We start from the raw sequence: 22,461 nt of genomic DNA on the forward strand, positions 1-22,461 counted from the left end.
GCATTTTTATAAGTAACATCTGCTTCAAAAATATAGAGTCAATGAATATTGCTTCTCCCCAATAGCATGAGCCAGATAATTTCAAATAAATAATGTGTTTATAAAACCGTGGATTTTTTTCACTGTATTATTCATGCATTTAGATAAGACGTGAATGAGGATATTTCTTATTTTTTTTTTTACTTATTTTTATTTTTTTGTTTTGTTTTATGAGATAGAGTCTCGCTCTGCCTCCCAGGCTGTAGTGCAGTGGCACGATCTCTGCTCACTGCAACCTCTGTCCAGGGGTCAAGCAATTCTCCTGCCTCAGCCTCCCAAGTAGCTGGGATTACAGGCGCCCACCACCATGTCCAGCTAATTTTTGTATTTTTAGTAGAGACGGGGTTTCACCATGTTGCCCAGGGTGGTCTTGAACTCCTGACCTCAAAATGATCCACCCACGTCAGCCTCCCAAAGTGCTGGGATTACAGGCATGAGCCACTGCGCCCAGCTACTTATTTTTAAAGATTTTAAAATTACCAATAAACACTGGCCATAGATTGACCCTTGTATTCTAACTACCAGAAAGCAGACAAGTCATAAACCATTTGCTTCTTTATCCTAGTCATGAAATAACGTGTTCTGAACAGAAGCACTCACAGTTAGTTGAATTTAAACAGAAAATAGCCTGTTAGTTTCATATGAGTGGGATCCTTTCAATCTGCTTAATTTTTGCTTCTGAAAGTTTCTGCCATCTCAACATTCAGTATAAGTAGAACTCTTTTTTGAGTTTTATGAATATATGTTTACTTATTTTTAAAAACCAAAGAGATTTTCTTGGTGATTATTGTCAACCAAGCTGTGACATGTTAATGATGTAGTTTAGTGTCCCTAATAAAGTCACATGAATGCTTTTCTTAATATTGTGGGGTTTTCCATTCAAAAGTCAACCATATGATTGCATATGTGCTGAATTAGACTTTGTAAAGAGATTATATAGTGTCTTCTTGAATGTTTTATCTAATAAAAGAAATATAATGGGGTCTGTGCTACTTCTGGCCGAAGCAAGACAGGTGAGGATGTTTTTTATTTCTATTAAATAATTCAATTGCTGACAGTTATCTCTTTGGTGTAGAACATAAAAAATGGGTTTAAAAATGCTATAAGGAAGGAAGCAAACTATTAGTAGAATCTGGATGACCAAAAGATGTCTTTTCACAGAACTGTAAGTCAAATCTTTCTCCATAATGGATGTACAGGTTCTTATTTTTCTCAGATGGCTTACAAAAGAGTAGTATGATGTTAGTACTACTAAAAAGGAAAATCCAATAAATGTGGTTCCAATGAGACCTGCAATCTGAGAGATCATGGCTCCTAGTTCCATCTGCCGATTGTAGCATAGGCTCTCTTCTCCTCCTGTAGCCTCTATGACTGAGTAGTATACGGTAACTGGAATAATTATGCCCAGTACAACTCCCCATATGTAAATGCATAGTTTTCTAGCAAAGTTGGGCTGGCGAAATTTTTTCAGTAAATGGCCATAAAATATTTTCTCATAGCATGAAGTAGTCTCTTGCGAGGAATCCTTTTGCATTAAGGTAGCATAGCGGCTTATGGCAATCCAACTTAAAATTAAGAGACTGACAAACATACTTACATGCATGGATAGAGTTCCCAAAAAATTGACCACTCTGCATTGAGCAGATTGATATTCCCATTGGAAACCTTTCAGGAAATAGATACTCATGAAAGGCATGGCACTGCACACAAGTAAGTTTGCAGTCACAAGGTGTGACAGGTAGATGTGTGTTGATGTTTTTTTACCTATTTTTGTTAAAAATATCCATTGAGAGAGAGAGTTTCCAAAAACACCAACAATACAAAGGAGGATGTAAATGATTGGTAAAGCCATGGAAGAGATCATAGATGGTTGAATACATGTTGTGGTGTTGTTCATTTATGTCAGGTTTTCTTCAAGTTTGTCACAGGAGCTAGAATAGAATTGCAGACATTTAATATTAAAATTATTTTTGGTACAGTATTTAAGCTGAATAGTTTTTTAAAAAAATTGAATTAAATAAAATAGTAACAAAAATGTATTGGATGGAACGGGAAAGTATAGATGGCTTCTTACCTTTTCCAATCACGATTGTCCAGTTGAAATAAAGACAAAAAGTTACTTATTGTGATGGATAATGCCTTCGTCTAAAAAACAAAATTTGATGTGAATAGTTACATGCCTGGGATTTATAATTTTACTCAGAGAAATGTATAGTTCTTAGATTGTAAAACAATTTGTAAGTGATGATTGATTTTGCCTAGAAATATAATTTAAAAAATTTTAAGGCACATGCAACCAATACATGTTGGCCAAAGTATTACAGAAGTATTTTGTGGCCACAATAATAGAGAGTTGACTGGTTTTTAATTACCACATTACTTATATATAGTTTTCAAAATGATGTCTTTTGTGGCTAGGCTAAAACACTCCTTTATAACCTAATACTATTAGAAGAGTCTCTTTTCATATTTCAGAAGTTAACTCAATTCCACATGAACAAAAATTCAGGCAAGGTCCTGAATTGAACAGAAGAAAAGTGTAGCAACAGACTCCAAAATCCCAGGGTCATTACCAAAGAATATTTAAAATGTCCTTTCAAATATTTAATGTTAAACTGTCATACTTCAATAAAAGTTTACACATGTATGTCAAAACTGTAGTTACAGCCAGATGTGGTGGCTCTGCACCTGTAATCTCAGCACTTTGGGAGGCCAAGGTGGGAGGAATGCTTGAGACCAGGATTTCAAGAACACCCTGGACAACATAGCAAGACCCTGTCTCTATAAAAAATACAAAAACTAGACCGGGTAGGTGGCTCATACCTGTTATCCCAGCACTTTGGGAGGCCAGGGCCAGCCTGGGCAACATGGTGAAACCACATCTCTACAAAAAAATTAGCCAGGCATCCTGGCATGTGCCTGGAGTCCCAGCTACTTGGGAGGCTGAGGTTGGGGGATCAATTGAGCCTAGGAGTTCAAGGCTGCAGCGAGCTATGATCATTCTACTGCACTCTAGGCTGGGTAACAGAAAGAGACCCTGTCTCAAAAACAAACAAACAAAAAACTGTAGCTGCTATGCTTGTTGGTTAGAGTGTCCTTGTGTGTAATTTGGTATCTGAGTTTTTCAGAGGATTTTTTTTAAAGGATATGATGTTTTAATCACAACATAAATGCTGGTTTTTACTTTTTTCTGTCTTATATTTAAATCTTACTTCAAAGGGTACACATGAAGTGCTGAAGAATCATATACAAATTGCTTTTATTCTTATTTTTCTCCTTATTTCCTCACTTCTTTCAGGTGAGAATAACAAAAGTTACTGGATTCTGGTCAAATAAGAACCATGATCTCTATTCAGAATGTGCCATATTCTCTGTGTTCTTCACCATAGCCTTCTGAGCACCACATTCTCCACTCTTTCATGATCTAGAGCAAGGTTTCTCAATCTTCTTTTTAATCATGTTCTCTTTTGATAAACATAAAAATTGTACCAGCCCTTTGAAATTCTTATATCCCCCCAGCCCCTCAGGGCAATTTTGCTCTCTACCCCCTTCAGAATTATGGTTTGATTTATTTTCTGCATCTTGGATTACAGAAATTGGGGTTTTTTCTCAAATATGATAATTTTATAATAACTTTTTAAACCAATCCACACCTAAAGTCTTGAAAACTTGAGGACTGTGCAGTGTCTGTGGGTTTAAATACCAAGATTCTTAATTAATGTCTACCAGTGTCTTTATAATTTTATTTCTTTGCTATTTTTATTTAGAAAACAGTCCATGTGCTTCATTGTAAGTTTGTATCTGAATCTAGTGCAACCTGATGAATTATAATCTGGTTTCAGTTAGTGTAGACCCTGGTATAAATATATAAAACCTAATCTGTAACTTCACCAGTTCAAAAATCAGTCAGACAGTGAAATGAGCCAGTTTATTTAAGAAAAAATTATCTGCTCACAGTAGATTTTGATTTTACATAAGGATTGGAGCTTCCTTTGATGATGCTGTTAAAGAAAAGCATTAGCTCCTACCTTGTGCAGATAATGCATAGTATACTAAAAACTGCAAAGGTAATGGTGCTTCTGTATGAATATTAAATGCTTCCAAACAAAAGGGAGATAAAAAGACTTCTGCAGAGGCTAGCTTTATCAAACAGAAGTTGAGTCTCTATAGGACTCTCAGTATAGCAATCAACAACTAGGTCACCATCTTTACCTTCCCAAACTTGTACCTACTATGTACATCTCTTTCAAAAATAAACTTGGATCATAAAACTACTAGTAACTATTTTCCAAAATTTGGAAAGTACTGTTAAGAAATCAAATAAAAATTACATGTCACAGATGCAAAACTGGTCTCCAGAAAATGTATCTAAGTCTGTATTCCCCTCAGGAGAATGTCTATCTCAAGTCACTCATGCATACATTTTGTCTCTCCTAATTTGACAAATGAAAAAAGTTCTACAACTCTTAACTTCAGTTACTAATGACTGTCTACACAGTTAACATGCTGACTGCCTTTCTTAATGATCAGCTTTCAAAATTTAAACCATTAGGTCCTGTTTATTTTTATAGAGTTTAATTTTTAAGCTAAAAATGAATAATAATCACTCTTACCTGTATGAGTAGTTTATGTCAACTAAGGTTATATTGTTCAGGGCAGTGATGCCAAATTTCAGACTTAAAATTCTCTGATCTTCACTCTTCCAATATCTTTAGTCAGTGCAAATAGATTCTTGCATGACACCAACTACAGTGGGAGGAAAAGGGGAAATTAAACAGAGTATTGAATAAATTCAATAGTTATGGTCAATGTGGTAACTGCCTCCTCAAAAAAACCCTCATTTCTCTATTTCTGTAGTGGGAGGAAGTTGGTGGACAATATACATACTATACTTCCTTATGATTATTTCATGAACTAGTTACACCCCAGTAACCTTTGTTTGCACGATTGACTGAAGTTAAGTTCACAGATTTAATCCCCCATGGCTAGTTTTATATGACAGTGATAGAAGGAGCTACTCCGTAGTAACCCAGTACAAATATTGGTGCAAACTCGTCTGTAAAATTGTTTGTGGATGGCTTATTTGCAATCCATCTTTATCAAAAATAGAAACAAAACTCAAAAGTTTTCTTATAACTTACTAGAATCAAATATTATAGAGCTAAAATAGAACTTCATGATCATCTGTGGATTGAGACCCTTTGTTTTAAAGTTGAAGAAGCTGAGGCCCAGAGGAACTCACTGTAAGCACAGACTGCACCCAGGTTGGGTCCCAGTTTGGTTACTAATGAGTTAACCCACTCTGTTTCTAATTGCCCTGCACTACCTCCGTTTGTCAACATAATACACTGTTTGGGGCATTTCATAATGAATTTGGCAAATCCTGGGAAGTGCCAAGTATGCCTCAGATCAAATGAATAGTTATAAAGAATTGTGAAACCATGACTAGTCTAAAACAATAAAAATTTTAAAAATAGAATTGTGAAACCAATGTTTTTGTTCAGGATTGTCGAATCAGTCTGTGACCTACTAACTAAATGAAAGCTAAGTGTGTACATCTGGGGAGGAAGACTTGCATCAAGCACTCCCTCTCATCCTTGAGTAGTTAAACCAGTGGGAGTCTGAAAAAGAGAACAGAAATCTAATTTCATCAAACCTAAGCACTTTAGTTATCAGTAAATCTTCACTTAAAATTAACAGAAGTACCTTGCCATTTCTCATAAACCCCCAATGCTTATCTTATTTCATGTTTATTTCATAAATCATCTCTGATGTTTGCTAATATTTCTCTCCAAAACAAAAGTGAGAACTGCCCAAAGTGTCCAGATTGTGTTCTGCTGCTGTTCATCTTTGCCTTGCCACAATTTACTTAAGAACAGTGACTCATCCAAGGTTACATGGCCATTCATTACAGAGTAATTTGGCTTTTAGAATTCCTATCACTTTTACTTCAGTAATGTATCATGTTCCGGGAAGGAATTACATAGAACAAAAAACAGTTTTAAGTAATTTAGAGAAGAACAGAAATGGAATGCTATTTCTAAGTGATTGAAAGATAGTTGTAATATTATCTGTTCAGGCATAAGCATCTTTGGTCCGAAAAAAGAATGCTCTTGTTTTCCTCCATTGTCTCCAAACTCAGTAAATGATACCATCACTCCTTCAGTTATTCAGGCCAAAAACTTAGGAATCATCCTTAATTCCTCTTTCTTTCACATCTCACATCTAATCAATTGCTGGTACTACAGCTTCTACTATCACTACCATCATTCATTAGCCACATTTCATGAGAGCTTACTATGTGCCAGATATCTCGCTATGTGCTTTACATTCAAGTCTTATTTGGTTTTCACAACACCCTGTGAAATGTCTCATTTTAAAGGTGAGGAAAACTGAAACTCAGAAAGATCTCATAAGTTGCCCAAGGTCTCACAGCCATCTGTCCTCACAGGATGGTGACTGGCTCACCTCAAAGCAACTAATTCAAGAACAAGTCCATAGCTGCAATGCCTTTTTGTGATCTAGCCTCTGAAGTCAACACTGTCACTTCTGCAGTATTCTGTTGGTCACACAGAGCCAGCCCTGCATCAGTGTGGGACGGGTAAATATCAGGAGGTGATGATCACTGGGAGCCATCTTGGAAACTGGCTACCACAGATGTCAATCAACCATTGAAACAAAGGAAGAGTCAGAAGTACTGCTTAAAAACCGTTGTCAGTCCACTAGTTGTTTATTGGGCAAGCATACCTGGATAGGTGTAAGTTTTGCCAGTTCTTACACTATTTTGGTTTTTAGGTCTATTTTTGTTAAACAGTGTAATTCATTCAACAAATATTTATTGGAGTTTCTACTATGTTCCTAGCAGCACGTGGAGGTCACAGAAGTAGGATGTTTAGTCACAAGCTAATTGAGGGTCTCTGGAAATTGAACAGATTCCACAAGCAAGCCAAGAATTTACATTAATATGTGATATGTGATACAGATTTCAAATGCTCTGTGAATTAGAGAAGGGCAGAAACAGTGACTCAAAGTGGTTCTGAAAGGCTTTGTGAAAGCAAATGGAAGGAAAGAGAGGAGAACATAACCTAGTGAGTGACAGTTTTGTGCCAGGTATGGGACAGCATTTTACGCCTAAGAACCCTAGAGATGTGTGGTGGGAGTCCCATTTACACGGGAGGAAATCGAGGCTCAAAGAGGTTAAATAGCTTGCCTAGAGGAATACAATTAGTAAATTAGCTTTAAAATGACCTCATTCTCTGCCTTAGAAGGAAATTATTGGTTGTTCTAGCAGGTCAATAAGGGTACCTTATGATACTCACGATAGGGTCATGTTTTAAGTATTTTTAACTTTGTTCAGATAGGGTTTCCTGTTCTGATTTATGTATTTATGTATCCTGTTCTAGACTTGAGGTAGCAGAACCTGACTATGGAAGAAATCAAGTTTAGTTTTTTTCTATCTTTGAAAACTCTGGACTTTGTTAAGCAAACTATTATTCCAACAATGGCAGTATAAATTCTTTAGGATTCAGTGATTTTGAGTTCCCCAATTGAAATATAGGTAAATTTTATTGTCATTCTTCTAAGAAATTAGGAAATATTGTTACAATTGGTAAAAACAATAAATGTCAGGGAATACTAGATTAATAAAGTATGTTACAAGTATTCTGTAAAAGTGGCCCCTTTGGACTTTTCTCATTCAAATCACCAGTAGTTTTCTTTGGTTCTCATTCATCTTGCCCATCCGTCTCTTCAAGGTTCCCCTTCTACTGTCCAAGTCCAAATGCTCTTGGCCTAACAGTTCTAGTTGCTTCCTATATCATCTGCCAAATATTGATCTCCTAAGTGTTCTGCTCTCACCCTTAGGATTTACTTCCTTGAGGTGTTAGAGTTATGTCCTACAATTGAAGTTCTGTCTTGTATTAATTTTCCTGCTTTTGAGATGGATTTGTGTATCAAGTATGTTTTTTAATCTGGCCCCAAAATTCATTTGGAGTGGTTCAGTGAGAGCGTTTCAAAGGGCAGGCACATACTTACCTGGCAGAGGAGATACCATGATCAAAAGGCAGGCACATGGACATTTATTTTGGCAATCCATGGTGGGCTATACATAGCAGGGGGACATGAGAGCTTTCCTGACTCACATGGGTTGTTGGGGTTACAATTAGGGTCCCTTATCAATTTCACTCAGAGCCAGAACCCAGAGGACACAGGACAGCTTAGTCATTCCTGAAGCCATGTGCTTCATCTAGAAATTATTTTAGGCTATCCAAACTAGTGTTTAAACTGGCTGTTTAAACTTGGCCTTTTAAGTACTCTCACTAACCAGTCAGGAGCTCAGGGCATTGGGAGGCTGGTATGCAGAAAGAAAAGACATGACTAATTTAGTACACATTAGAGTATCATATTCAAAAGATAATTATTTCTTTAAATCGGGGGCAGTGGTAAGTAAGCCTTGTCCAGTTCAACATACACCCAAGCCAGTGGTTATCTTTAGGAGGAGTGAGGCACAGTGCAGTTACTCAAAGCTATGGTTTGCTCAAGGCTCAATGAGCCCCCTGCCCTCTCCAGGAAGTGGTGTCTGGCCACAGCCTTGTTTCCAGTCACACTGTTCTCAGGCCCTCACTGCCTGCCACAAGCAGCTCTGATCGTGGGTGTCCTACCCTTAATCAGAGTGTGAAGAAAAACCTCTCCTTGTTCTGAAGAGCTGGTTTCTCAGCAAGCAATGGGAGCGTTTCTCTCAAGAATTACTTTTAAAAACAGCAGAAAATACAGTCTGAAGTTTGTAAATTTATAACAACACAGAAAAGTTGTCAGCTTTTGTAAAAAGTAAAGTAGAGGTTCCTCTTCAAAGACTTTCCTCCCCATTTAATTAGGAATAAAAAGTAACTTCTCTTAGAAGCAAAATTTATTCAAAAACCTGTGCTAACATTCTTAAATATCTGCTAGCTGTGATAAAGAAATCAATGTACTTTATGTTCTTAGCTTCCACAATTTAGCCTAAATATTTGCTCTGGCATGCTTATACTGGTCCAAGCAAGCATTGGGTCATAACCTGTTCCTCTTCCTTATTTGAAAGTGTTTTTACCTTTCTCAGCATTCCACAAGTTACTTCCTCCTTCCTTTGTTCTCCTCTGCCTTTGCCTCTTTTAAAAAGTTCTAAGTTGCTAGCCAATCGGGACAAATACAGAATGTGAGGTCCCGTTCCAGACAATGGAAACCAGACACAGCAGTAGGGTGGACACGTCAGCTTATAAATGACCCTGTCTCCTCTGTTCAGTGTACTCGTGGCAAAACTGCTGGCGAGTGTACCCTTTCTGCAGGAAGTAAAAATGGCCTTGCTGAGTAAATTAAATTTATGTTCAAGTGGTATTTCTTTTTTTTTTTTTTTTTTGAGACGGAGTCTCGCTCTGTCACCCAGGCTGGAGTGCAGTGGCGCAGTCTCGGCTCACTGCAAGCTCCGCCTCCCAGGTTCACGCCATTCTCCTGCCTCAGCCTCTCCGAGTAGCTGGGACTACAGGCGCCCGCCACCACGCCCGGCTAATTTTTTGTATTTTTAGTAGAGACGGGGTTTCACTGTGGTCTCGATCTCCTGACCTCGTGATCCGCCCGCCTCGGCCTCCCAAAGTGCTGGGATTACAAGCGTGAGCCACCGCGCCTGGCCTCAAGTGGTATTTCTTTATGGCACCAGGGAACAAGCATTTCAAACACTTTTAAGAAAAGACTAATGACAAAACAAAAATGGACTTTGTGAGTTGAAAAACACACATACACAAACTCAAAGGGCATTTTCTTATTAGTTTGCATTTCCTTATGCATCCAGTGAACCAACTCCCCAGGAGTTGGATCCATCTCTAAATTCCGCTAGTAACTTCACCTTCAGTAACCAATTGCAGCACAGCTGCTGCTCCAAACTGTGGGTGACCACCCAGGAATTAAAGGTTCCTCATCTCCCAACCCTTTCATCCTTTGTCTTACCAAACCACATGTTTCCATGAACCTGAACCAGGGCCATTCCAGCAAACCCCACTTCATTGGCACTGAGAAAGAGTAGAGACAGGCTTGGCTTCAGCTCACCTCCACTAGAGTACTCCCACTGATCACAAAACCCACACCACTACCTCAAATGCTAATAGTTCTTAAAGAATTCCAGGAATTGGCCTTATGAGATAACTAAGATTGCCTCAGGAAGGAATGCTGAACAATTGATTTACAGCTTTGTTGCCACAGGCCAGACCACCAGGTGACCCATTACTCAAGATAACCATAGCAACCAGATCTGCTGACCTTCTTTGCTCAGCCCAGCCTGCATACCCTTCCCCTGTTACCAGTTCCTGCACTTTGCCTAATAAGAAAGCCCTATGACTCTTTTCAGGAGGAAGCCCGGGAATTCTCTCTCTCATGCTGCCTCCCTTTTGTTTGGGCATAAGCTCCAGTGAAGCTTTGTCTATGAAAGCGCTTTTGGCCTCATATCAGTTTCTATTGCATTGAGAGTCCAAGAACCCATGATCAGTAACAATGCCAACTGAGGGTAGAAAAAAGAAAAAAAACTCACACACAAACTCAAAGTGCTTTTTCTATTCCTCTCAATCAACAAGAGTCTAAACAGATGACCTCTGTGACCAAATGTGTGGGGATTTCTCCCAATGAACAAGCAAGCAAGCAATTCAGTGGACACCAGCTGTGTGTCCTCTAATTCAGTTCTATTCTGACACTATCTACCTGGAGATAGCGTCAGATCCCACAGGTCGAAGGCTGAGTCCCCAAGACTTCTTCCCACCTTCAGATGCCAATGGCAAGCCCCAGGTTGTTTCACCTGTGCTTCTGGCCGACGGGCTATAAATCAAAGATCCCACAGCCCCTTTTTGGGTCCAATTAATTTGCTAGAGCAGCTCACAGAATTCAGGGAAATATGTTTACCGATTTATTATAAAGTATATTACAAGGGATACAGTTGAAGAGATGCATACAGTGAGGTGTGGGGGAAGAGAGGGACACGGAGCTTCCATGCCCTCCCTGGGCATGTCACCCTCCAGGAACCTCCACATGTACAGCTATCCAGAAGCTCCTTGAACCCTGTCATTTTGGGGTTTTATGGGGGCTTCCTTACACAGCCATGATTGATTAAAGCACTGGCTACGTTGATTACCTTAACCTTCAGCCCCTCTTCCCTCTCTGGGGGGTTGGGAGTAGGGCTAAATGTTCCAACCTTGTCATCCTGCCTTGGTCTTTCCTATGACCAGCCCCATCCTGAAGCTACCTAGGGGCTGCCAGATAGCAGTCACCTCATTAGCATACAAAAAGACATCACTTTGGAGTTTTTGAGGATTTTAGGAGTTGTATGCCAAACAACAGACCAAAGACCAAATATATATTTCACAGTATCCAGTCCACCCTCTGTCTTGGATCCCTCACATCAAAAGGATGTACAACTCAAAAGATACTGCCAAATTACTAGAATCTCATTCAATCAGTAATAATCAGTCCAGCCCATCATATTGTATGAATGTCTCCCAAGGCGAGGCCACTCAGGTTTGCAGGCTTCCATTCAGTCTTGTCGGAGTGCTCTCGGCGAACATATAGCTTCACCCTTTACAGCAGCTGGTTGGTATAATTAAGCTCGGAAACAAGATATCATTTCTTGCTCTAAGCCTCTTTCGAGGTATTAATATAATACTGGATTTCTTTCATTTCATAACCCATTTGTTCTTTACTCTCACTGCTATTTTTCCTTATCTGTATAAACTCCCAAACTTTTCCACCTTTGGATGGGACAATAGAATCAGCCACTGTGCTTGTCTAGATTGCAGGCAACAATGCTAGTCTAGCAAGTGCTGCCCCCTCAGTCCACTCCCATTCATGTTAGAAATTTCCAGTGCCACAAAGAAGAATCGAATCAGCATTCCTGCAAAAAGTTTTCTCAGCAAGGCAAATTAACTTCTATAGAAGGGTGCATCTCATGGATGGAGCAATGGCGAGAGCACACAGAACAAAGCAGGGGTTTTTATTCCTAATGCAATGAGTTTCTACTACTGTGTGCTGTCTCCATTGGCTGGAGCTGGACCACACAATCGAAACTGGTCCTGGTTGGCTAATTTGAAGTGTGCAGGGAGGGGGTTACACTGGCAGGAAGGGCAGTTTTGGGGGTAAGAGCTGTTATGGCAGGAGGGGTAATTTGCAGAGTGAGTGACTAAGGGCAACGAGCAAGAAACAGCTGTGGACTATAGACTGGCGGGAAGGCTGTTTACTTCAGTCAGGGGCAAGGAGACATGAAGAACAAGGAAGTTGAGTTTGAGAACAAAGAACAAGGGAGTTAACATGCCAAATTTTTGACGAGAAACTGACTGTATCTGACATTCAGATAGGGTAAGGTTCCATAGGCGCAGCAGAACACGTGGGCTGTTTTTACCACCAGGGAGTATAGCTGCATTTATTGTTAGCCCCAATTTTGCCAGATGGGATAAGGCACAAGCCACCCCTTAGGAGTCCACCCCACAATCAGACCCTTAGGAATTCTGACGCAAAGTTTAAAAACATAGTTACAGTTTTTTACTTAGGAATCGCTCCTGCTTCCAGCACTTGTAGTTGCAGCCCTGGTCCTAGGACCAATGCATCAGGTAGGGGAAATGTAAAAAAAAGTTGAGGTGATGTGGGAAAGAAAAATAAAGTATGATCATTATACCAATGTACTCCTCCCTTGGCAAGAAATGCATAGTCATACCAGCATCCTTCCACACCCCCTATTCCCGGATACCTCAGAAAAGCAGAGGAATCTACTGAGTGGGGAACTTCCCTTAGCCCCACTCATGTTGAATGTGAGCACACACTTGTGAAGGCAAATAAGGCAGCTCTTCATGCTTTCATCTCCCTCTGTTTTAGACAACCAGTGTTTTCATTGCCTGTTCCACTCTCTATCAAAGTGTTACTCTGAGGAAGATATCTCTCTGCCCATTGCTGAACATTATAGGCTATATGATATGTTCCTGGGTCTGAAGAAGTGACAGCCATCCAAATCTGTGCAATATCTTCTGCTCTAGCTTTTATGGAACTCTGAGCAAACTATTACTCTGAGAAGAATATCTCTGCCCACTGCTGGAACATTATGGGCTGTACCGTGTGTTCTTTGGCCTGAATAAATGGTGTTCAGCTCTCCAAATATGTGCAGTATCTTCTGTTCTGGCTTTCTTATGGTATTCTCGTCATTCACATCTTCCACTGGGCAAGCAAAGCCCAGTCCAGAATCAGTGTCTACTCCTGTCAAAACCCATTTGTGGCCTCCCAGGGCTACCAGCATCAGCCTCACTTGCCAGTTTGTTCAGGGCTTTCCCACCAGGGAAATCTGCCCCACAGCCATGGGCAGTGTCTGTCTCTTTTGCTGGCAGACAGAACAGTTCTTATTGGCATTTTGTGCCTGAGATGGTGCAAAAGAAACATGTCTAAATGCAGCCTATCTCTGCACTGTTGCAGTACCCGTTTATCCACTCATTTCATGGACCCAGATGGCCACTTCAAGGGAGCACCCAGGGTTGTCTGCTTGTTGATATCAATCACTTTCTGAACCAGGATCCTTTTTTTTTTTTTTTTTTTCAAGTCAGAGTTTTGCTCTTGTCTCCCAGGCTGGAGTGCAATGGTGCGATCTTGGCTTGCTGCAACCTCCGCCTCCTGGGTTCAAGTGATTCTCTTGCCTCAGCCTCCCAAGTAGCTGGGATTACAGGTGCACACCAACATGCCCAGCTAATTATTTTGTATTTTTAGTAGAGACGGGGTTTCACCATGTTGGCCAGGGTGGTCTCGAACTCCTGACCTCGGGTGATCCACCCACCTTGGCCTCCCAAAGTGCTGGGATTACAGGCGTGAGCCACCATGCCGAGCCAAGAAAGGAGCTCTTCTGATGGGCATTGACATGTTCTACTTTAATGCACTCCTCAAATTTCCATAGGGCCATTCTCCATATGGGCATCCCTTTAATAAATAGGCCAGGTTTCCACTGCCCTTCTGCTTGACCATGTGGCCAGGCCACTGAGTCAGTAAAAAAATCAAACACAGGGGCTTTTGCTATTGTTCATTTCTTCAGAATGCAATTCAGCCACCAAGCTAATTTGATCTTACCTTCTTTGATCAAGAGTGGCATCCTTCCAAACAGGATTTTTCACCTTGGAACTGTCATTTACACACCAAGCAACTCTTTGTTGGTCAGTTGAGAGCTGTTCACGGGGCCCTGTCCAAGTGTCAGTAGAATCCCACAGTTCCTCACACAGTTCCAGAGTCAGTCCTAGGGGAAAAGAGGCTCCCTGCTTGAGAATGTTTACTCCTTGCACTTCCCAGGGAAGATGCTCCTGTATAAACCATTTCCATTTTATTATGGAACTGTTCTGGGCGCTGCCATCCCCATTTGAATGTTTCTCTGACCTCATGTGAGAAAGCATGGGTATTTCAGGTGTCAAGATCATTTTATGTCCTTCAGTCATAGGGGTTAACTTCAGTTAATGTCCCGTAGCAAGGTAGTAAATACCCCCAAGTGGAAATTCTCTACTGCAAAGTCCCAGTAGTTGTCACTGGGAGATGCTCACAGACTTCCTGAGTAAGCCCCAGTAAATGCTCACAAAGGGGTAGCAAATGGAGAATTTGTCCCTACTGATATTCCAGCTTCTATTCTACAGATTGTGGGCCTGAGTAATCTTACTGGTTTCCCATTTAGCATGTTCAATTAATATTGCTACAAGGGTGTTTTTGGTAAGGGAAACATTCCCTAGTCAGACACAATATCCCCATAATACAGTCAAGTGAAAGAGACACACCACTTCATGTAAAGTGTGTTCAAATGTACCAACTTACCTTAATTTTCTCAGTGCTTACTTTCCTAACTGTAGCCTCTATTACGACTTTACCAGCAGGTTTTGAGTTTACAGTACTAGGTAGGGGAAGTGTTCCCCACCCAGACATAATATCCAGTTCCATCAAACATTCAGGTAAAGGAGACATAACTTCTTTACATAAAGCCTGTTTATAAACATTCTAAATCTCGTATTCCTACCAACCCTTACTTTCTGTCCCAGTCCCAGAATTTCTCTTCTTCACTGCCAGACCATTTTACCATTTTCTCCTTAGAAAAAAGCTTTGAATCCCCAGCAGAGGGTTGAGCCAAGGGACCTTCGCTCTTTTGTCAATCTTTGTCTTGATTAACCTGCCTCGACACTGCCCCAAGTAATTGTTGGTCAGCTTTCTCATTGTAATCTCTTCCTCTCATTTTTTCAATTTCTCCTAACTGGGATAAATACACCAAACCTGTTTGGAACCCCTTACTGTTAGGAGAACAGCTGAATCTCCCTACCAACCTTCTATAGTGATGACCTTTGTTTTAACCCCATCAATTTCCACTTTATTCATCCCATTTTTTAATAACCCTCTAAAGACTCTACCCTGCTTAGATGAGTCCCATGACTCTCCTTTCTTTTTCCTCTTAGTTTCACCCCATCAATGTTTTCTTCATTCACCTTATTTCTCAATAACCATTTAAACTTTCCACCTTCCTGGGATGAGTCCTGTGACTCTCCCCTCTGCCTTTCCCCAGTCTCTTGTTAATTATGCTCATGTTTTCATTGGTGCCCATACAAAAGAGGCTCCCTTAGCCACAGCATTTGTCATGACCTGGGTAATGGCATATTCAGTCATCATAAAGCCAGTCCCACATGGTCTACATAGGAAGCAAATGAGCTGCTGCTTCAGGGTACACCACTTGGCATTTATAGGTGAAATTGGACAGTCCCCTTCTCAGGGTAAACTGGTCCAGTCCACTACGCTGGCCATTCCCTTGGAAATAACCTCCTGTGTGTCTGGAAATCTACCTTTGCATCTGTGATTGTTCAATAATGAACTGCAGGTCCTACCTCAACCAAACATGCTCTTCCATTCTTGAGCATTTAAAACCAAAGAAAGTGCTCCAACAGTTCCTTCACAGTATACCCTCCAGTTTCAATAGTTTATCAGTTTTACCCTTTCCCCACATTGACTACCCTTCTTGATAACCACAGGTTGTGTAACTGCCCAGTGGGTTCATCTTGCCCACTGTCTAGACAGAGCTGATTTATCAATACGGGGAAATTGCAATAGAAAAAAGTAATTCACGCAGAACCAGCTGTGCGGGAGACTGGAGTTTTATTATTACTCACATCAGTCTCCCAGAAGACTCAGGGATCAGAGCTTTTAAGGATAATTTGTTGGGTAGTGGGCCAGTGAGTCAGGAGTGCTGATTGGTTGGCTCGGGGATGAAATCATAGGGAGTCAAAGCTGTCCTCTCATGCTGATTCAGTTCCTGGGTAGGGGGCCACAGAACTGGTTGGCAGGTCTAGGTGGGGCCATCTGGTTATTAGAAATGCAAATACCTGAAAAGACATCTCAAAAGGCCAATCTTAGGTTCACGATAGTGATGTAAGTTGCAAATCTTATGACCTCCAGAATAATGGCTGGTAACATTTAGAATTCCAGCCCCTCTCATCCGTACTTGGTGGCTGGTGGCCTTTCATTCGTTTTACAAGAACAGTTTAGCTTTTGGGAAGGGCTATTATTTAAACTATAAATTAAATTCCTTCCCAAGGCTAGTTTGGCCTATGCCCAGTAATGGACAAGGACAGTTTAGAGGTTAGAAGCAAAATGGAGTTGGTTAGGTCTGATATTTTTCACTGTCATAATTTCCTTAGTTACAGTTTTGCAAAGGCAGCTTCAGTCGTAAAGGTACTTCATTGTCCTTGCATAATTTTTTCCTTGGGGGTCAGCTTTGAGGCTAGTGGCCTGGGCTCAGACAGACAAAGTCTAACCTAGCACTCTCCTTTAATTTCATTTAGCTATTAGAGATAAACACCAAAGAATTTAGTATTTCACTTTTTCATATTCGTCTGCATACCCTTATGCAACCAGTGAACCAACTTCCTGGGAGTTGCATCCATCTCTGAATTCCACCAGTAACTTTTACCTTTAGTAGCTGATTGCAGCACAGCTGCAGCTCAAAACAGTGGGAAACCACATGGCCACCCAGGAATCAAAGATTCCTCATCTCCCACCTTTTTGACGCAGGATTTTTCTTGGCCACTTTGCCAATCAGGGACCTCCACGGCCAGCAACGCCCCCCTACCTGGCCTTTGCTTAGCCATGGGCCTGCTGAGGCATCAGGCCCACTCACCCCACCTGTGCTATGGCTCATACCTGCGTTCAGCAGTTCCCAAGCTCCTGTCCTTATCCAAGAAGAATGAGGATACGCTGACAATTTGAAGGGTGAGGATGGGTAGGGAAGAATTTTATTGAGCAGCAGAACAGCTTTCAGCAGAGAGGGGACACAGGGGTAGCTCCCCACCTCTGCAGTCGGGTGGTTTGTCTCTCTCAGTGTGGCTGGGTCCAGGGTATTTTATGGATTCAGAATGGGGCGTGTGTGCTGATTGGTTTGTGAGTATGCAGAAAAGGTTAAAGCGAAGACACCACTCAAAGGTGGGCACAACAGTGTAGAAAACCAATTAGGGAAGGGTAAGTATGTGTAAAGTAGGTGAGGGGCGGGGATCAATCAGAGGAAAGCTCACCGAACAGGAAGACAGGTTCTCAATCCAGTCCATGGATTTACCCGGGACATGTAGGTAGGCTTTAAACTGTCTTCAGCTTGAAGGTCGGTTTCACTGAGGACTCGCCCCTATCTGTCTAGGCATTTTGTCTGCCTCTTGCTGCTGTCACTTTCATTCTTTCTCTTCCCAAACCACATGTTTCTGTGAGCCAAGTCCATTCTAGCAAACCCTACCTCATTGAAACCAATTCATAGTTTGGAAAGAAAACAAAACTCACAAAGTGCTTTTCAACTCTTTCAACAACAATTAACACAGATGATTTCTGTGACCAAATGTGTGGGGATTTCTCCCCAACCAACAAGCAAGCAAGCAATTCTGCAGCGGACACCAGCCAGGTGTCCTCTAATTCAGTTATGTTCTGACACTATGTACCTAGAGATAGCATCAGATCCCACAGGTTGAGGGCTTAGTCCCCAAGACTGGCCCCCACCTTTAGACGCCAACAGCTAGCCCCAGGTTGTGTCACCTGTGCTTCTGACTGACTAGCTATAAATCAGGGATCCCACGGCTCCCTCTTTGGGCCCAAATAATTTGCTAGAGCGCCTCACAGAACTCAGGGAAACAGTTACATATACCCGTTTATTATAAAGGATACAGATGAAAAGATGCATAATGCTGGGGCACAGAGCTTTCCTGTCCTCTCTGGACAGAGGCACCACCATCTGGGAAACTCCACAAGTTCAGCTATCCAGAAACTCTCCGAACACTGTCCTTTTGGGTTTTTATGGAGGCTTCATTATGTAGGCATGATTAGTTAAATGATTGGCCATTGGAGATTAATTTAACCTTCAGCCCCTCTGCCTTCCTTGGAGGTTGGGGACGGAGCTTAATGTCCCAACCCTCTAATCCTACCTAGTCTTTCAAGGCTACCAGCCCCATCCTGAAACTACCTAAGGGTTCCAGCCATCAGTCAACCATTAGCATACAAAAAGACATCATTCTGGAGTTTCTAAGGATTTTAGCAGTTGTATGCCTGGAAAGAGGGTTGAAGACCAAATATATATTTTATAGTATCACAGACCTGATCATCAAAGTGTCACTATCCTTCAGCTTTGGCTTTTGGCTTTTCATATAAGCTTGAGTGTGCTGGCTAAACATTGTCTTTTAGGAATGCACAGCATAGAAACTCTAGCGACTTCAGTGGCAGTCATAAGAATTGGGATCATTTCAGGGGTGGTAGTTGAAAAGCAGACAGGAAATTAGCAGGTTTAGAATAGGGGAGAAACTTTAGCATTGAATTAGATGAGGCAAAAATATCTTTGAGGGACAAATTTTGAATTTTGACATCTTCAGTCAAATTTGGTTCATATTATGCTTCAGAACTAACCATTCTTTTCTGTAGATTCTTTAAAAAGCCAAAAGTAGATAAAGATTTCTAAGAATGAAGCAGTTGAGGATAGAATTCCAAAAATAATGCTGTTCCCTTGTATCGCCCCAGGTACAAAACACACACACACACACACACACACACGCACACAAAATCTATACCCTGGGAAACAGTGACTTGGATTGCAGTGAGATTTAGGGAATTTAAAAGGCATCATATATCAGTGCCCAGAATTCTCTACTCCACTGTCTCTTTCTAGGACCAAGGTTTCCTGGCCATTTTATTACCAATCACTTCTTTTGAATTTCTAGATACAATTGTCTTAAGGCGAAGTCCCCTGCTCCATGTAACTTCCTGTCCTTAATCAAGGGGAAAAAAAGAGAGATAGATGTCAAGGGAAGAGAAAGAAGAATTGAATATCTCATGTCTTCCCTCCTATACCCGTTAGTGTCTGTATTCATTTTCTCTTAAGAGCCCCAAGCATTAAAGTCACAGGTTTCTCTGAGAACCACATTTAGAAAATTAATAATAATAAGTGACAGCCACTGATCTGCTTTTATATATATATTCATATAATTTTAGAAATATCTCTAAGATAGATTCTATTATTACTGTCACTTTCTAGATGATGGATATAGGTCCAACAGAGGATAACTTGCCTACAGTGATAGAACTGCTATATTATAAGGTCTAGATTTGAACCCAGATAGTCTGACTTTAGAGCCCACATTCTTTACTGTTTTATATGGACTCTCATAATATATGATAATACTCAATAGAATCTAGTTTATTGCTTTAAATAAGGAGACCAGCTATCCCCAATGACCAAAAATATATCTCATTTATGTACTTGTTTCCAATTTTCAATCTCGAGATTTATTAACTCCTGCCAACTCTCCACTATAAAGGTACCCTGTTTTCATTGTAATTGATAAGTAATCTGAAGGTCATATTTTGAGACTCTATGACTATACTGTGTTTCCCTTTCACCCACTGGATTTTAGCATTCTTCGATGATTCTCTTCTTGCCTAAATCAGCTGTTTCCTTGGTGGTGGCATCTTGGTAATCTTTTGGTAAATGGATATATTAGATTTGAAGTAGTCCTTTTAAGACATCTTTTGGTGAATGGATGTATTACATTTGAAGTAGTCCTTTTAAGACATCACTCTAAACAAGTCTTGTTGTTTTATATTATTTCTCAAACAGCACTGTATGTGGCATAGTTTCTAATATATTCATGTTGCCTCTTCTTCCCTTTCCTCTATCAAAAGCCAGCCTAAAAATGTATGGTTTTAATAAACCTACAAATAAAGTATTGAACTGGGAAGTATAAGTTCTCTAGAGTTCCAGAAATATCTGGAGAAAAAAAAACCTGGAAAGAAGAAACCTGCGTTAAATTTTATAACACTGAAAAAAGTCTTTAAGAGGGTCACTTTTTTAATAGTGCCTTGGCCAGCAGAGGGCAATATATTACCAGCCCTAGTTAAACCACTTTTGCTGATGCATAAACTGCCCACATTGCACTATTTTCCAGCTAGAAACATAAAGCAATAGAAAAGTTTGGGGATTTTTTGAAGCTCTAATACAACAATAAATTTCTTTTAGTAGCTGAAAACCACTTTACACATGATAGAAAAAAAATAATTGTATAGACAATGGATTTCTGTCCTTAAGATGAAAGCCCAGTGCCACTCATCTGCCTTTAATAGGGTATGTCCTTTAGGGATAGTTTTTGTTTTGTTTTGTACTAGTGATTATCACAAGAGTTACTTTTGTAAAATATTCACAACTACAGTTATCCTAGTGGTAGAAAGAAAGTCTTATATTTTAGTATGTGAAAATTTTTATTACTGTATCTTTAGTTTTTCTTTAACTTTTTTTAATCATAGAAATTGATGGACATAGTTTTAAAAGTCAAATAACACTGAAAAGCTTGTAATAAAAACATGTTATGTCTATTAATAAATGTAATTTAAAGTATTTTCACCTAATGAAGACAGTATAGGAGAAATCACCTCTATCCTCGACTATAGTCACTTCCTCCTGTCAGTGTAACAACTTACGCTACATATCCCTTCCACTTAAGTGATAATTTTTTTTTTTTTTTTTTTTTTTTGAGTTGGAGTCTCGCTCTGTCACCAGGCTGGACTGCAGTGGTGCGATCTCGGCTCACTGCAACCTCCAACTCCCTGGCTCAAGAGATTATCCTGCCTCAGCTTCCCGAGTAGCTGGGATTACAGGCATGCGCCACCATGCCCAGCTAATTTTTGTATTTTTAGTAGAGACAGGATTTCACCATATTGGCCAGGATGGTCTCGATCTCCTGACTTCGTGATCTGCCAACCTCAGCCTCCCAAAGTGAAGAGATAGCTTATAATAACCATTCCCTCTTTATTCAGCTCTCTTCATCAGGGGGAGCATGTACTTGTTTTTATCTCCGAGAACACGTGGTTTGTTACTAAATCTTCAGCAGCTCCACCACTCTCTGCCCTTCATTGGTTTGGAAGGTACATTCTGTCTCTCTCTCTTTCTCTCTCTCTCGCTCTCTCGTGCACACACACAAAGCTTTCAAGTAAAATAACTCAAGGCATTGTCTTTTTTTGTTAAAGAAATTACTATATTTGTTGTCATCTTTTTAGAAATCAGTGCTACACATATTCTTCATTTATATTTTTTATGCATCATTTATCTATTGCTGCATACTAAACTACCCCTAGACTTGGTGGCTTAACACAAGAACCATTTATTCACTCTCAATTCTGCAATTTGTTCTAGACTCAGCTGGATAGTTCTGTTTGTCTCACCTGGTGGTCATTCATGCAGCTTAGTCATCTGTCAGCTCAGCTGAGGCTAGCTGGTTCAACATGGCCTCACTCCGGTGTCTGGAGCATCACCTGGAAGAGTTGAGCAGGCTGTGCCCTTCTCTCCATGTGATCTTTCATCCTGGGCTTCTTTACAATGTGATGGTCTCAGGTTCCAAGAGGGCAAAACTGGAAGCTGCAAGGTCTCTTAAGGCCTTATTCAAATGTCATACAATGTCTACCACATTTTATTGGTCAAAGCAAGTCTTAATACCTGCCCAAATTCAACTGGGAAAGTAGACTCCACCTCTGGATGAGAAGAGTGGCCAGGAATTGGGGGCAATTTTTAATCTAACACATTTCTTTGGATGTGCTTGCAACTTTAATGTTCTAACTAGACTTGTTATATTTTCTCCTTGAAATGCAGTGAATTGGCTCTTTCTTTAGGGATTACTATAGTATGTGTATCTCAGAGTTCATAGTTTCCTGGGTAATATTCCTAAAAGAAAAGGAAATTTTGCTTTGTGAGAGATACCCACTGTGTCCCACTTTGGTCTTGGAGCTGTCATGTTGTTTTGGTTGTTTCTTGTATTAAAAGGTATATTCAGCATGCCATGAATCCAGCTGGGTACAGTGGCACTTGCCTATGGTCCCTACTACGTGGGAGGCTGAGGCAGGAAAATTGCTTGA

At 40.4% G+C, this 22,461-nt stretch overlaps 2 protein-coding genes across 12 annotated transcripts in view; one reads left to right on the forward strand and one right to left on the reverse strand.

Moving 5' to 3' along the window:
• CASK (calcium/calmodulin dependent serine protein kinase) overlaps positions 1-22,461 on the forward strand; it is a 429,188-nt gene that overhangs the window by 214,325 nt on the left and 192,402 nt on the right. The gene's annotated exons all lie outside the window — the stretch shown is intronic.
• On the reverse strand, positions 767-21,824 carry GPR82 (G protein-coupled receptor 82). The gene is made up of 4 exons (XM_003271017.4): positions 21,775-21,824; positions 4,653-4,785; positions 2,114-2,184; positions 767-1,970 (listed from the first exon to the last, which is right to left on the reverse strand). The coding sequence occupies exon 4, from the start codon at positions 1,934-1,936 to the stop codon at positions 926-928; it is 1,011 nt and encodes a 336-aa protein (XP_003271065.1). The 5' UTR covers positions 1,937-1,970; positions 2,114-2,184; positions 4,653-4,785; positions 21,775-21,824; the 3' UTR covers positions 767-925.

The sequence above is a fragment of the Nomascus leucogenys genome, chromosome X (genome assembly GCF_006542625.1).
Source record: "Nomascus leucogenys isolate Asia chromosome X, Asia_NLE_v1, whole genome shotgun sequence".
NCBI classification, from domain to species: domain Eukaryota; kingdom Metazoa; phylum Chordata; class Mammalia; order Primates; family Hylobatidae; genus Nomascus; species Nomascus leucogenys.